The following is a 14,341-nucleotide window of genomic DNA, read 5'->3' as shown; positions in this document are numbered from 1 at the left end:
TCAAAGGAGGGGGGAGGCCAGAACGAGCCACGTACGTACAATTCCCTTTGACAAGATTAGAGAATTGGATCCTCTCTGTGTGTTCTTAATTTCGAGTACTAGCTAGCTAGGAATATATATATATATATATATATATATATATATATATATATATTAATAGCAGGCCGCCAGTCCTTTCATTAATGCGATCTACGTGCTTAAGCAAATGATGGAATGAAAAACCATCCTTTAATTCCATCGTTCGAGCCAAGGAACGATGGTTCCAAAAACGTGGATTAACACCTTTCCGTTTGTCCTCATCCTACACTCCATGGCCATGCATCTTTGGGGGCTCCGTACGTTTATTCACAACGCAATATATATATCTCTTAAGATTACTTGAAAAGCGAATATATATTAGACCATAACAATCTTGAAATTCCACTTAATTAGAATATTGCTGTCTCGTTTTTATTCTTATAGATAGGGATAATTAGCTAGGAAGATAACCACGTAAGCTTGAGGCAGCTTCTGCGACTACCGTTTTTGAGAAATAAATTAAAAAAACTTATTATTTATAGCTCTTTCATAGCAAAAATAATTTGTTTTTAATATAATTTATACAGAACTATATATATATATCAATTAAATAAATACGTTATTTGCTGGTTGTCCACGGAGGAGTTTGAGGTGGTTATAACATCTTTCACCTTCGGAGGAGGTACAGGTTGCGGGTGTCAGGCACCTATGTAGCTAGCTCGACACCCCAACGCTACACATATTATATATATATTTTTTTATTTTCATTTTATCCTTAACTAATACCTATCTATAATATTGCAAAATCCCAAATCCCACCCACCCTCCCTCCCTCCTCTTTCCTTTATCTTTGATGCATGTTTGGTACTGTGTACTATTTTAAAGTTTTTATTTTTTATTTTTAATATTCATTTATTAAAATATTAAAAAAATATCAATTTAATTTTTTTAAAATAAATATAATTTAAAATAAAAAAATTAGTTCACTCCCTTTTTTTTATTCTCTAGACAGTTTAATATTATGGTAATTTAAATTATTTTTTACTCATAAATACATTATAATAAAAAAAATTATTTCTTAAAATTTCTTTTAGTGCGTGTTTGAGAGTGTTTTTTAAAAGCCTTTCTGAATAAATTTAATTTTTTTTACTTTGAAGTAATATATTTTTAATGTGTTTATTTCAAAAATAATTTTTAAAAGATAAAAAAATATTATTAACATATTTTTTTAAATAAAAAATACTTTCAAAAACAATTACAAAATCAATTTCAACAGTATAAAAAAGTAAATTTGATTGGATCGCGGTACGAAGCAGCGCCTTAACAAATCATATCAGAACTCGTAGGACAACAACTGACCTGGATCCTCCACATGGCGGTGTCTCATTGGCTATCTTGCAAAGGACCCTACCGTTTGTTTTTAATTAATGGCAACGCAAAGCCCCGTCCAAAGCTTAAAAACAGTTCAGGCAGAGTTTGATTAGAGAGTAAAAAATAAAAATGGCCGAGAAGTAGAATGGAAGATCGATGCAGAAAGAACAAGAGGATGATGAAATATATAGAGCACTCCATCTCCATAAAGCTTTTGTTTTTGGCCTTCTTTTCTTCTTTTCATTCTTCAAAGATTCCATCCATTTCTGGTCCCCCACCATTCCATTCCACAATCATCTCCTCTCCTTTTTAATTTTTGTTTTAAGTATTTCTTAACATGGCATCTGCAGTAACAGTAAATAAAGGTGATTCCTTTTGTTTTTCAAAATCAATAAACATCATCATATCATTTTTGAGCTAAACAAGACAGATAGGAAGCTGTGTTTTTTATATATTTATTGAAAAACAAAAGTGGGTCATTCCCATTTCTATTGAATTGAATAGAGAAGTGATCAAAGGAACCAGAGGCTGGTGCTGGTGGTGGGTCTTTGTCTCAAGTTATCATCATCTTAGCCTTGAATCCATAATCAATCAGGTAATCTTTTTTAATTAATCCCCCCCCCCTTTTTTTCTTTCATTAATTTGTCTTGCACCTCTCAAATTTTGAAACTTTCTTTCCTTTATTATCGTATGTCTGACATCTATAACTTCCCTGCCAATTTAAGGTACTGACCTTCAGCTTCATAATTGAATTCACCTCTGGAGTTTAAATCTTGAAACTTTTTTTTGTGGGGGGTTTTCTGGTCTTCAAAATCTTCCTTGTTTTGCTTTCTTTGGGTAATTATCAAATGCCTAATTAGATCTTGATACGAGATATTTAAGCTTAGATATTATGCATTTCTATGTTTTTTTTTCCTCAACAAAACATCATCAAATTGAGAATGTTGTCTTTCATCTTCTGTTTGTAATGTTATAGTAATGGTTGCTCCTTTTTGACATCTAACAAGAATGGAAACCAGCTTGGTCATTATGACTGCCTATTTGTCCTTTTTGCTTATCTTTTACCCTCTAATAAATGTTCAGTTGAAATCGGAAATCAGGCTGAGTTGGGTTTAATTGATGAATTACCTCCTACTGGCGAAGTTGATGCTTTATTGTTCAATCTCTTTTGGATAACTTGAGAGTGCATTGCTTGGATTTGATTTTTGATTTTGTGTTGCTTTCCAGTTTTTGTAAACTCATCTCAAGCAAACCCAACCATTCGGTTGCAGTTTGTTGAATGGAAGTTTTGGTTTTGTAGCTTGACTATAACAAGAATTTGGTTGAAACTTGTAACCTTTTTCGACCCTTTCTCTACCAATATGTCCTTTGCAACTAAAAGATTCAAATTTATGGCCCTTTTCCTGGCATGTTTGTGATTCTTCAACTCCCGGGACTCGTATTTGATTGAATCGTGTAGTGATACGTTTGCTTAAACCTTTCAGGATCTTAGTCGTCCCCAACGCCTTCACTAATAGTTGCTGTAGACCGTGTGCCAAGATTTTGAAACATGGCTGGGATTGATGATAACGTTGCTATAATTGGTGATTGGGTACCTCCTAGTCCAAGTCCAAGAGCTTTTTTCTCAGCAATGTTAGGTGATGATATTAACTCAAGAACAATCCCAGAATCTCCTGGGGAGAAAAGAAATGAAGGGCTCTATCTGGGACAACCAGAGCAGATGACAACAGGAAATTCTGAGAAAAAGGATGGAGCACAAACTAGTGGTGTTCAGTTGACTGAATTAGGTACATTTTCTGAGCAAAAATCGAACTTTCGTGGAGGTCTTGTTGAAAGAATTGCAGCCAGAGCTGGATTTAATGCACCGCGGTTGAATACAGAAAGTATCAGGTCCACTGAAAGTTCTATGAACCCTGAGATTAGGTCGCCTTATTTGACAATACCACCTGGTCTCAGCCCGACAACCTTGCTGGAATCTCCAGTTTTCCTTTCAAATTTGGTAAGTTTTAGAATCTTGAAATTCTTACATGCTGTCCAGTTGGCCCTTGGCCTTCAAGAGAGAGATTGTCAAGACACCTTTGAAAAAAAAAAAAAGGAATCTGACAAGATAGTAGCAAGTTGCAATCATCTCATAATTCAAGTTAAATCAGAATAACAGGAAACTGAATCCAATGACGGAACTTAAATGTGGAAAGTAAATGCCAGATTGTTGGGCTAAGGTTTTCATTCTGGTTAAGCTTCGATCAATTAGAGCTCAATCAAATATAAGCATAACTTCTACTTCTGATTTCTATATCTATTGCCTAAATACAATGTTCTCATTCTGGGGTGGTTGATTTCTTCTTTCCCCTTTTCTTCACATCTTGGCGAACTAGGACCCCAATTTGTAGATTTTTAGTTGCTTATATAAGTTGAAAGAAATCACTGGAAGATATTTGGAATCAGAAAATGTTTTCTGAAGAAAGTTTTGTGATTCATAATTTTAGCTCATCTTCTTATTTTTATCTGTTTATTCAAGCTGATCTCATCAGGTTTGATGGGGTTTCGGGATATTTTGGCTGTGTTGACTGATTCTTCGTACACTGAAATTACATACAACGAATCTAGGGCATGCAATAGCTTGGTGATGTAATGTTTTTTATAGATGATAATATTAAGCCAAATGCAGAAGTTTAATTTTGCACTCCTGCTCCAAAACTATGGAGGCCTTACCTTGCAAGTACCGTTATGATGTTGCTGCTGTAAATGACATTAGTATTACAAAACTTGAGTTGATTTGGAAACAGGTTGACAGGCAATGGATTAAATATCTGTGCACCTGAACATGTGTGGAGCTGCCATGGAGAAATGTTGATTAAAAAAAAAGCTCTGTTTGATATTCTGAAGTCAAATAATTTGGTCCAAGGCTGCTCGATTTGGTGATAACCATTGTTTGAGGCTAACTCAGTAGTATCTTGATTGTCTAAATCTTTTCTAACACAGTAGTATCTTGATTGTCGAAATCTTTCTTTTCCAAGATCAATATTGTATTACATTAATAGTGCATTGAAAGATCAAACAGTTTTTTTTATTGAGCTTTTTTATGTCATTCCTCAGGCACAGCCATCTCCAACAACTGGAAAATTTTCTTTTTTTCCAAATGGTAACACCAAGAACTCCACAGTGGGCTCTGACCCTCCTGATAAAAGTAAAGAAACTTTCTTTGACAACGTTGATTCATCTTCATTTGCGTTCAAGCCTATGGGAGAATCAGGTTCTTTTTTCCTTGGTGGAACAAGCAAGGTAATTGCACTTGGCAGTCTTGCCTTTTATATTATTTGTTTGGAGTAAAAGGAAAAAAAAAAACATTGCACGCACAAGTGTGTGAGAGACATGCTCATGCTAGTTATCATGTTTCATTTAGAATGTTTTAAATACTGAAGATCTGCCTTACTTGATGACAGAAGGGTTTATGGTATAAATAGGTAAATAATATGTGCATCTTAGGTTTAAATTTTGCCTTCTGCATATAAGTAACTTCAGCCACTTTTCCACAGCAATCCTTTCCCAGTATCGATGTTTCTGTTCGCTCTGAGAATGCTTTTCAGTCGCATGGTGTGGAACCCGCCAAAACTCAGTTTGAGAGTAGAAACAGCCTCCATTTCCGAGCAGAATTCTCCAAATTGACTACTGAAAAGGATAACGGAGGTATTACTGTAGCAGATCAGAGGACCTTTGACACTGTTGCTGGCAACGCTGAGCATTCTTCCCCTCTTGCTGAGCAACAAGATGAAGAAGGAGATCAAAGAGCCAGTGGAGATTCAATGGCTGCTGGAGGCACACCATCTGAGGATGCATATAATTGGAGAAAATATGGGCAGAAACAAGTAAAAGGCAGTGAGTATCCACGGAGTTATTACAAGTGCACGCATCCAAATTGCCCAGTTAAGAAGAAAGTGGAACGTTCTCATGAGGGCCATATAACAGAGATCATATATAAGGGGGCACACAACCATCCCAAGCCACCACCCAACCGGAGGTCAGCCACTGGATCAATGGATACACAACTGGATATTCCTGAACAAGCTGGGCCACAGGTTGGTGCTGTTAATGATTCGGTTTGGGCAGGTACACAAAAAGGAACTGCTGCAGGAACTCCTGATTGGAGGAATGACAATGTCGAGGTTTCATCTTCAGCATCTGGGGGCCTAGGCCCTGAATTTGGAAATCCATCTTCCTCGGTACAGGGTCAGAGCGGAACTCCCTTTGAGTCAGCTGATGCTGTGGATGCCTCGTCTACCTTTTCAAATGATGAAGATGATGATCGGGCTACACATGGCAGTGTAGGTTACGATGGTGAAGGAGAAGAATCTGAGTCCAAGAGAAGGTTCCCACTCCATTTCTCTGTTTCTCAATGCATTCCTATCACCTTTTATGACATTTTTATAGGCACAAGATGTACTCATGTTGTCTAACATCTCAGGAAAGTTGAAACATATGCAACCGAAATGAGTGGAGCCACCAGAGCAATCCGTGAGCCTAGAGTTGTGGTCCAGACAACCAGTGAGGTGGATATCCTTGACGATGGATATCGCTGGAGAAAGTATGGACAGAAAGTTGTTAAAGGCAATCCAAATCCTAGGTAGTTAAATCAACATTGGGGAAGCACCTCTAGTTAAATGAATAGTTTCTTGTGCAGAAAGGAAATGAATTGTTGACCATTTGAAATTGAAAAATCGGGCGGGTGATCTTTTTTGCAGGAGTTATTACAAGTGCACTAGCGCAGGCTGCACAGTGAGAAAGCATGTGGAAAGGGCATCGCATGACCTTAAGTCAGTGATCACTACGTATGAGGGGAAGCACAATCATGATGTCCCTGCTGCTCGCAATAGCAACCATGTCAACTCTGGCACCTCTAATGCCACCCCAGCCCAAGCTGGCATAGCCGTTCAAACCCAAGTTCACAGACCTGAGGCATCCCAAGTTCACAACAGCATGACTAGTAGATTTGAGAGGCCTCCTGCATTTGGATCCTTCAGGCAGCAGCTGGGGCCTTCGGCTGGCTTCTCATTTGGAATGAATCAACCTGGGTTTGCCAATATGGGAATGGCTGGGTTAGGTCCAGGGCAACCAAGGATGCCAGTTATGCCCATGCATCCATACTTAGCACAGCAACGTGCAGTGAATGAAATGGGGTTGATGATGCCGAAAGGAGAAGCAAAGGTGGAGCCAGTGACTGAAGCTAATATGAGCCTGTCCTCCAACAATCCAACAGTGTATCAGCAAATAATGAGTAGGCTGCCTCAGATGTAAAATTTTTAATTTCTCTAATATGTTATCAAAACGTTTATTTATTAATTGTTGTTATGATTTTTGTCGTTGTTACAAGGAAAATAGGAACATATACTCCTATCTATCTATATATTATATAGAAAAGGGCAAATGCCACAAGTTATTTGTGTTTCCTCCTCCTGATGCTTATATGAAAATTAAACCATGTGATATCCGTATCCATATGATTTTATTTCTTATACATTATGTATTTCACTATTAAAATAATTTAAAGCCAGGCCCAGAAAATGCTAAATACATTAAGAGAAATAATGAATACTTAACGAATTGGAGACTTGCATGTAACCTTCACTTGCTGCCAGTCAGTGAGCAAAAAATGGATTTCATTTTAAATTTATTAATTAATTAATTGTGGGGTAAGAGAAAACTGGCAGGTGTTTCTTTAAAACTGGAAAAGTTAAATTAATTATTGAAGAGTAATATAAAAGGAGAAGGGATGAAATTGAGAGAGGTGGTGTTATCCCAGGATGGAAATGCCGATGAAATACAACTCTATAATCTAAGATATTGCTATTTTTAAAGTTTAAGAAAAATCTATTTTAGTAAAGAAATTCTTACTTTATCAAGTTAAATCCAATTGTTTTAATATTAAATCATAAAAAAATATAAAAAAATTATATATATATATATATATATATATATATATATAAAAAGATCCTTGTACTTGAGCTTTTATATTTTTTTTTTAAAAAAAATCAAACAATGCATCATCTGATTATATTTAACGGCTATTGTGATGGCAAAAAAACAATAATTAAAATTTTATAACTAAAAAATTATTTTTAATCCATTTTAACCCAAAAACAACTAAAAAAAATACTTTAAAAATCTTGTTAAATTAATTAATAACCTAAAAATCCTTTAAAAACCGTTTCAAAACCTAAAATCAAGCCTTCAAAGGACAAGATTTAAAAAACAAAATAAAAAAACTCATGTGTATTTATGTTTAAATACACAGAATAACAGAACAATCAAAACTATAGCGTCCAGGGATGAGTGTTGACACAATAGGAAAACGTTGAAGATCCAATTGCATTGAAAATGGCATAAATGTTTTCAAATACATGGGTAAGCTTGGGGTGTTTAAGTGTTTTATTTGAAAAAATATTAAAATAATATTTTTTTATTTTTTAAAAATTATTTTTGATATTAATATATTAAAATGAGTTGAAAAATAAAAAAATATTAATTTAAAATAAAAAAAATTATTTTAAACCATAAAAATTTAGCTTGCTGCTGCCGTCGAAAGGGAGATAGGAGGGAAAATGGAATTAGCAAAGGGTAGGGGTAGGGATAACAAAATGACAAGGAAGGACACACCCATCTCCCTTTTTGTTAATGGAAAGAGAGAACCTTATCATGACAACCCACCCACATTCTCCTTTCTCACCTTGTTGTTTTGTCACCACAACACTCCCCCCTGTAATTTCTCTGCCAACCCGCGAGGCAGAGGCAGGTTGAGACCGTCATGTCATGTGTCTCACTCACCATCTCTGTTCATAAATAGGTGGAGAGGAAGGCGCGTGAACACGTGCCAGAGCATGGAGGTGGGAAAAACAAATAATCAATCTCATTCTTTTCCTTTTTAATTTAATCTTACTTTATTTTCTGTAAAAATAATGAGTAAAAGAGAAGAAAAATCTGAAAACCGAACGCCAACGATCCAAAAGCCGCACACCATCACCAGACAGGCAGGAAGGGAAAGGAAAGGAAAGAACCAAAAAAGGGTTAAATTTATTCGTTAAGTAGAGTTACTACATAGTATGTGTAAACATTTCCTTGTTAGAAAGAAGGGAAAGCTACAAACTTGTGAATTGTGATCGATTTGACCTTAAAGCTCTTCCCTTTTATTTATACAGTGGAGAAATTATTCTACTTCTTTGAGGATTTTATTCTTATATAGTTAGTATTTCTCTGACATGGTGTAGATGATGATGATGATGATGATGATGATGATGGGATGTTGATGTGGGGGCCATAAATCTGCCCTCCTGGATCTCCAAACCCTAATTACCACATCTCTGGATCTTCTCTTGGACAATTACACTGTACCTCTCTTAATAGCAAAACACACGAAAGGTCAGATTTTTAGACAATATCCCCCTCGTTCTACTGGATTTGCTTCATATTTTGACCATTTTCATCTGTTGACCTCAACAAATGCACTGTTGTTATGATTGATGTTACTTTTTGATTGTTAAGTACCTGCCCTTTTCTTCTGCAATATTATTTCTTTCTGGTTTTTTCTCCTTCTCCTTACAGTATGTGATTAATATGAAAAAGATTTGAACTTTTCTGTGGATTCCCTATTCGAGGATAGATTGGTTGCTTGCTTGCTACTTGAAGCTATATAATCACCTGCTACTTGGGTTGTGTTTGCTGTTATGGGTTTTCAATTTTGTGAGGATTGATTGATTGATTGCATGCTTGTAGGTTTTATAAGCATTTCACTTGGATACATAGTACCAGAAGGAGAAACATGCATGCTAGGCATAGAAGTCCTGGAAATGGATACAGGTCTGGTTCCATGGGGGTGGGAATGGGTGCATCCAGAATATCCCCAGATAATTCTGCTAGAGGTCATGGTTTTTACAATTCCGAATATAGAAGCTTCAATAACCGTGGCTTTGCCCATGGCCAGGGCCACCCCAAGTCTTTTCGTCAGCCGCCACCACAGAAAGGTGATATTTTAATGGAAGCTGGTAGGCTTGCAGCTGAGTATTTAGTTTCCAAGGGATTGTTACCTCAGAGTGCACTTTCTGGTAAATGGCAGAATGGTAGTTTCAAAAGGCAAGCTGGGGATTATCAGGACTTTAGGCAACAAGAAGACCTTATGCAGGAGGGCCGAACATCTGCCCATTCTCGGCTAGGGAGTGGTGCTTCTGATGCTGGGTTGGGCAGGAGAAGATACCCTGATGACTTCAATCTGAGGAATCATGTGAAGGGAAGGAGGAGAGGAGAGCATTACCGGGGTTACAGCTCAGAGTGGGGTAGAGAATATGGGAGGAGTGGGTCATTGTCAGATAGGAATAGAATGTCTCCTGATACAGAGGAGAATGATACAGTTTCTGGACACTGCGAAGAGCAGCAAGTTAGCAATGATGTTGGAGATGGAATGGAGAAATCTGGTCAGAGTGGGGTGGCACCAGAAAGTGAAGAAACTGCTGATATAGAATCAGGACTGGGCAAGTACAACTATCCAAATGAAACTGGCTCCAAGGCAAGTTCTTCTAGTGTTCTGAAAGAAGAGACTGATGGTGAACCCTCCAAGGGCTCTGGTGACCCAGCAAACGTAAATCTGGGGAACAAGGATATGAAGGATAGCAATTATGATTATGAAATTGAGAAACAGATTGTTCCAGAGGATTTACCTATCCAGCAGAGTGATGCGGAGAGTGATCTCTCGGGCAAGGATGGATCTGATTTACTAACATTGAGCAAGTTTGCCAATGTGCCAACGAAAATGCGCTCTGCATTGTCATGTAGGTCCTCCAGGGTTGATCAAGTTCCCAATAATGAAGAGGAAGACACATCTGATAATGGGCTTAACAAAGGATCTGAAGATGTAGTTCAAGATGGCGTGGACAATGTCTCCGCAACTGATGTGAATGCAACACATGATTCAAATTGTCCCAACTCCGAAATAATTAAAGTAGCTGTTGTCCAGCCCGCCGAGGATGCTGATGAAGAAGGCCCTGAATATGGTGCTGTGGAGGGAAAATGTGTGAGGTCTCATTCTTTTTCAGATGGAGCTTTTATGCATGACAATGAACAAGAATCTAGTCTAGGACTTTCAGGTTTTGGAAGGTCCACCTCAGTCAAAGAGCGAGGTGAGAAACGGGCTGCTGAAAGCAGTGGTATTGGCGAGGCAGCCAAAAAACCAAGAGAATGGCTTTCATCCTTGGTTAACACCGCTGATGAGCATTTGCACCGCACTGATTTAAGTGAAAATACTGGGGGTTCACAAGAAGAGAGGGCTTCACCCGATCAGCAGGTGACTATGGCTGTGGCTGCTACCCAAGACAGTGACATTAGTAATTGTCAATTTCCAAGGATTGCTGGTGAACCAGGCTTCAAGTATGCTGAAGAGAAACAGCTATTTCCTAGTTCATTTAAAATCGTTGATCTTAATCTCATGGAAACATCTGATATAAATGAAACCCATTGTAGCGATCCAGTTCTCACATACCCATCTATTATGACAACCAAAAGAGAAGCACCACAAGTTGACATTGATTTGTCAATAAGTAATTCCAATGTGTCCGGTGAATATGCTAGACATATGAGTTATGGCAAGCAGGTTGAAATAATTGATCTAGAGAATGATTGCACCCTGGAAGACAAGGACTTTGATAATTCAATAAGAAAGTACGTCCCTCTTATAATCATTCTCTCTCTCTCTCTACACTTCTACGTTTCTCAACTTGTCAAAGAATAATGCCAAATACCTTGCATGTTTCTGACGTCAAGAAGCTTACTTCATTATTATATGTCCTGGATGTGGTATTTCTCTACATGATCTTAACTTGTCCATTCTCTCAGGATGGAGACTGCATTTACTGGGACAGAAGGTTTTCCTAGCCTTTCACAGAATACTGGTGATATCACTGATGTTCAGGTCAATTATGATGGCCTTATGCTCGCAGAGTTTCTCAACAATCTCTCAAATTGTACCTCAGTATCAGATAACATAACTCCGCTGCAAAACGAAATGGACCTTGACAATGGAGAGGTACCATAGAAGTAGCTTATTTGTCTGAATAGAACATGAAAACCTAGTAGCCTTTTTTTAATTAAAAAAGGTCTGAAAGAATTCGATGATGTATTCATTTGGCTACTTCATGTTCTATGCATTCCATCCACATTCCTATTAATTGCTTCATTAAATGTATAATTCTATGCATATGATATCATGGTATATATGTGGCTCTTGGTTTTAGAAATCATGTTTTTGGTAGTGGAAGAAAGCTAAATAAATACATTCCCTTTGTATAGTTGATGAATAACTCACCTAGTATTACTGATTGTTTCAGGGGACTCTTGGTGATGATGACTCGATTTATATGTCCCTGGGAGAAATACCATTAAGTATGCCACATATTTAACTTCTTGGTTTGATTTCTTATAAATCTAGAGTTTATGTGGTTGATCTACCTAATTCTGGTGTTTAATCGCATGCTAATAGGCTGTACAAATGCATTTTTACCATTATTAACCATTGAGGTATATTTGGTGATGGTTTTTAACATAATCGTGAAACATGTTTTTTGACAATAAGATGTGCATGGAGATCTATAGATATGTAATTTATTCTAACAAAAAAGACTTCATTTGGATCTCAAAAGCACATATGGTGGAAAAGGAAAGGATTATAAAGAAACTTCTTCCCCTGGCATCTTTAATAATTTTCTGACCTTTCTGAGACTTGACGTTCAAATGAAAGCTGAAGTCTTTTACCCAAAACCTTATGTGCAATCTAACTAAAGTATAAATTTAATAAAAGATAGGATTGGGGAGTGGTAAATCATGATGTTGCATTAACTTGATTTGCTTTGAAATTGTTTGAAATGAAAAATTGATTATTGATAAATTTAAGTGCACTCCAGGGTGACCGATAGCCTATAAACTATGTTTTCCTCCAAATTTTTAGTCTTTATCATAACTGCTTTCACTGAGAGCACTTTATTTTCCAGTCTACTCTAGATCAGAATAATCATTTACTTGGAAATTTGCTCATCTATGATTGTACATGTCTCCATCAAATTTTGCTCATATCATGGAGATGCAGCTATATGAGATTTGGACTAGTTTATTTCAGTTGCATTACTGTTTTCATCATAGAAATTGAAACAGTAGTGATCTTATCGTTTTGTCCTTCAACAAGCAAATTAATGATATTAGTGTCTGTTGAAAGCAATGCAATGAGGATTTCAATGTAAATCTATGAGGCTGCATTAGGGCCTTAATAAATCTGGCGTACAGCTAGAACAAAGTTAGCTACCTGGCAGGAGCAAGAATATTATTTCAGCTGGCTACGGAAAATATAATAGGCATACATTGAGTTTCAAGAGCAAGTTTACAACATTGATGCTCTTTGAACGTCTTATATGTGATGTCTATATGAAATTAACCATTGAATAGCTGGTCCTTTTAGTTCATTGTTATTCATTTCCATGGCTAGGGGAATCCAGATTTCAGGGCATAGCAGAACTGTTTGTTCAAATAAGAAGTCAGTAATCCTTATGAGCGTGCTAAATCATATTCATTGATGTTGTATTGGTAGTTGATTCTCACTCATTGTTATCATCAATCAACACAACCATTTTGTTTTAACTTGCATGTTACTGATGTTCTTGGGTGAATAAATAGATTATCAATTTAGCGGTCAATATTTTTCAGCATCTTATCTGAGCACTCCTTTTCTGCTCAACTAATTCTCTTAATATTTTCTTGTAGGCTTCATACCTGCCTGGGAACCGCCAACCCCTCAGGAGTATGAGAAGCCCTTTTGATCCTGCATTTCGTTGAATCAGAATGGCCTACTGCTTGGTATGCTCACTATTGGTCATTGGGGAATTACTAGCTCATACCTGCCACTGCCCTTTATTTTGTTTCCCCACTATTTTGCTTAGGAAGGAAGAAGCAATGTCTTTCCTGGTAGGACTTTTACGGACGATGAATGCTTTTCTTTTTATTTGGATGCTGCTTTTCTTCATTACATGGTTAAAAGAGGTTTGTCATATTTGCTTAAAGGTGATCAAGAAATCAATTTGCCCTTCGTCGTCATTTATTAACCTGGCTTCTCAAGTCCTTAAAAGTATCGCATAGATAAGCTTTTAACGCAGATTCTTCTGATTTGAATGTGCATCTTGCATTTGCAGTGTAGGTTCTTACTTTGATTTCAGTTCTCCTCCAAAGGGGTACTTAGTAGTGAATATTGCTTCCGATTCCTTTTGACTTCTCAACTTTTGGCTGTCTGAATAAAGTCATGGTGTACAACACTCTTCAAATAACCTGAGGCATATATCATATTTGATGTAGCTTTCAAATGGCAAACATCAACTTGACATGTGACGTTTGACATTGAATAAGAGATTGTATTCGTTTTGTGTTCAACTTATTTTGAATTGCCTGAAGCAAAAAGTAGTTTCTCGTAGTTTTAAGAGACCTGCTATAACATTAATTTGCTTCCTAGTTTCCAATTGACTCTTTGTTGAGAGACTTGCTTTCTTTTCAAAGCTGTTTCCGTAGGAGTCATGTGGTTTATTGCATCTCCATCTAGTTTTAAATTTGCTCCGGTGCTCATGTTGCGTCATCCAACGCCGGTTGCAAGTTTTCTTAGGAGAAATGCCACCTCCCAATTATAGATGCATAGAAGGATGATGCCTTCACGATATAGGATGGTTATGGAGGCATTCTCTCTTGGAAAAAGCATTTCGGTTATCAATCATATTTTGTTTTTAAATAATCACGTGCCGACCACTTGCTTTGCATTGATTTACATTGTACCGTTCACCTGTATATCACTCCTTTTTCCATCTCATCAAAACTCCATAAAAGATTAAACTTTAAAAAACCTGCTGAAGAACAAAGGTAGTAGTAATTCCTACGCCAAAGCAGC

The 14,341-nt window shown here is 36.9% G+C and overlaps 2 protein-coding genes across 7 annotated transcripts; both read left to right on the top strand.

Annotated features, from left to right (window-relative positions):
• Positions 1–1,478: 1,478 nt before the first annotated feature.
• LOC133703541 (probable WRKY transcription factor 2) lies at positions 1,479–6,831 on the top strand. 3 transcript variants are annotated; one of them, XM_062128136.1, is made up of 6 exons: positions 1,479–1,984; positions 2,874–3,388; positions 4,486–4,671; positions 4,926–5,755; positions 5,852–6,010; positions 6,129–6,831. In XM_062128136.1, exons 2-6 carry the CDS (start codon positions 2,939–2,941, stop codon positions 6,679–6,681), a joined length of 2,178 nt encoding a protein of 725 aa, XP_061984120.1. In that variant the 5' UTR covers positions 1,479–1,984; positions 2,874–2,938; the 3' UTR covers positions 6,682–6,831. The 3 variants fall into 3 exon arrangements, with proteins under 3 accessions (XP_061984120.1, XP_061984121.1, XP_061984122.1); XM_062128137.1 differs by lacking the exon at positions 1,479–1,984 and adding an exon at positions 2,008–2,114; XM_062128138.1 differs by lacking the exon at positions 1,479–1,984 and adding an exon at positions 2,124–2,226.
• A 1,246-nt stretch (positions 6,832–8,077) lies between these two features.
• LOC133703403 (uncharacterized protein At4g26450-like) lies at positions 8,078–13,514 on the top strand. Of its 4 annotated transcripts, XM_062127887.1 has the most exons (6): positions 8,078–8,267; positions 8,649–8,799; positions 9,154–11,088; positions 11,263–11,452; positions 11,754–11,808; positions 13,177–13,514. In XM_062127887.1, the coding sequence occupies exons 3-6, from the start codon at positions 9,200–9,202 to the stop codon at positions 13,230–13,232; spliced, it is 2,190 nt and encodes a 729-aa protein (XP_061983871.1). In that variant the 5' UTR covers positions 8,078–8,267; positions 8,649–8,799; positions 9,154–9,199; the 3' UTR covers positions 13,233–13,514. The 4 variants fall into 4 exon arrangements, with proteins under 4 accessions (XP_061983871.1, XP_061983872.1, XP_061983869.1 ...); XM_062127888.1 differs by lacking the exon at positions 8,649–8,799; XM_062127885.1 differs by lacking the exon at positions 8,078–8,267 and having other exon boundaries at positions 8,274–8,799.
• Positions 13,515–14,341: the final 827 nt, after the last annotated feature.

Source organism: Populus nigra, chromosome 9 (genome assembly GCF_951802175.1).
Source record: "Populus nigra chromosome 9, ddPopNigr1.1, whole genome shotgun sequence".
Classification (NCBI taxonomy): domain Eukaryota; kingdom Viridiplantae; phylum Streptophyta; class Magnoliopsida; order Malpighiales; family Salicaceae; genus Populus; species Populus nigra.
This window is presented reverse-complemented; position numbering and strand designations above follow the sequence as displayed.

What these genes read in the sequence shown, in the direction of transcription:
- LOC133703541 (XM_062128136.1), top strand. Translation starts at nt 2,939, where the DNA reads ATGGCTGGGATTGATGATAACGTTGCTATAATTGGTGATTGGGTACCT. An exon ending in GAATCTGAGTCCAAGAGAAG is followed by an intron (nt 5,756 to 5,851) that starts GTTCCCACTCCA and finishes CTAACATCTCAG; the next exon opens with GAAAGTTGAAACATATGCAA. An exon ending in AAAGGCAATCCAAATCCTAG is followed by an intron (nt 6,011 to 6,128) that starts GTAGTTAAATCA and finishes TCTTTTTTGCAG; the next exon opens with GAGTTATTACAAGTGCACTA.
- LOC133703403 (XM_062127888.1), top strand. Translation starts at nt 9,200, where the DNA reads ATGCATGCTAGGCATAGAAGTCCTGGAAATGGATACAGGTCTGGTTCC. An exon ending in TTTGATAATTCAATAAGAAA is followed by an intron (nt 11,089 to 11,262) that starts GTACGTCCCTCT and finishes CCATTCTCTCAG; the next exon opens with GATGGAGACTGCATTTACTG. An exon ending in CCTGGGAGAAATACCATTAA is followed by an intron (nt 11,809 to 13,176) that starts GTATGCCACATA and finishes ATTTTCTTGTAG; the next exon opens with GCTTCATACCTGCCTGGGAA.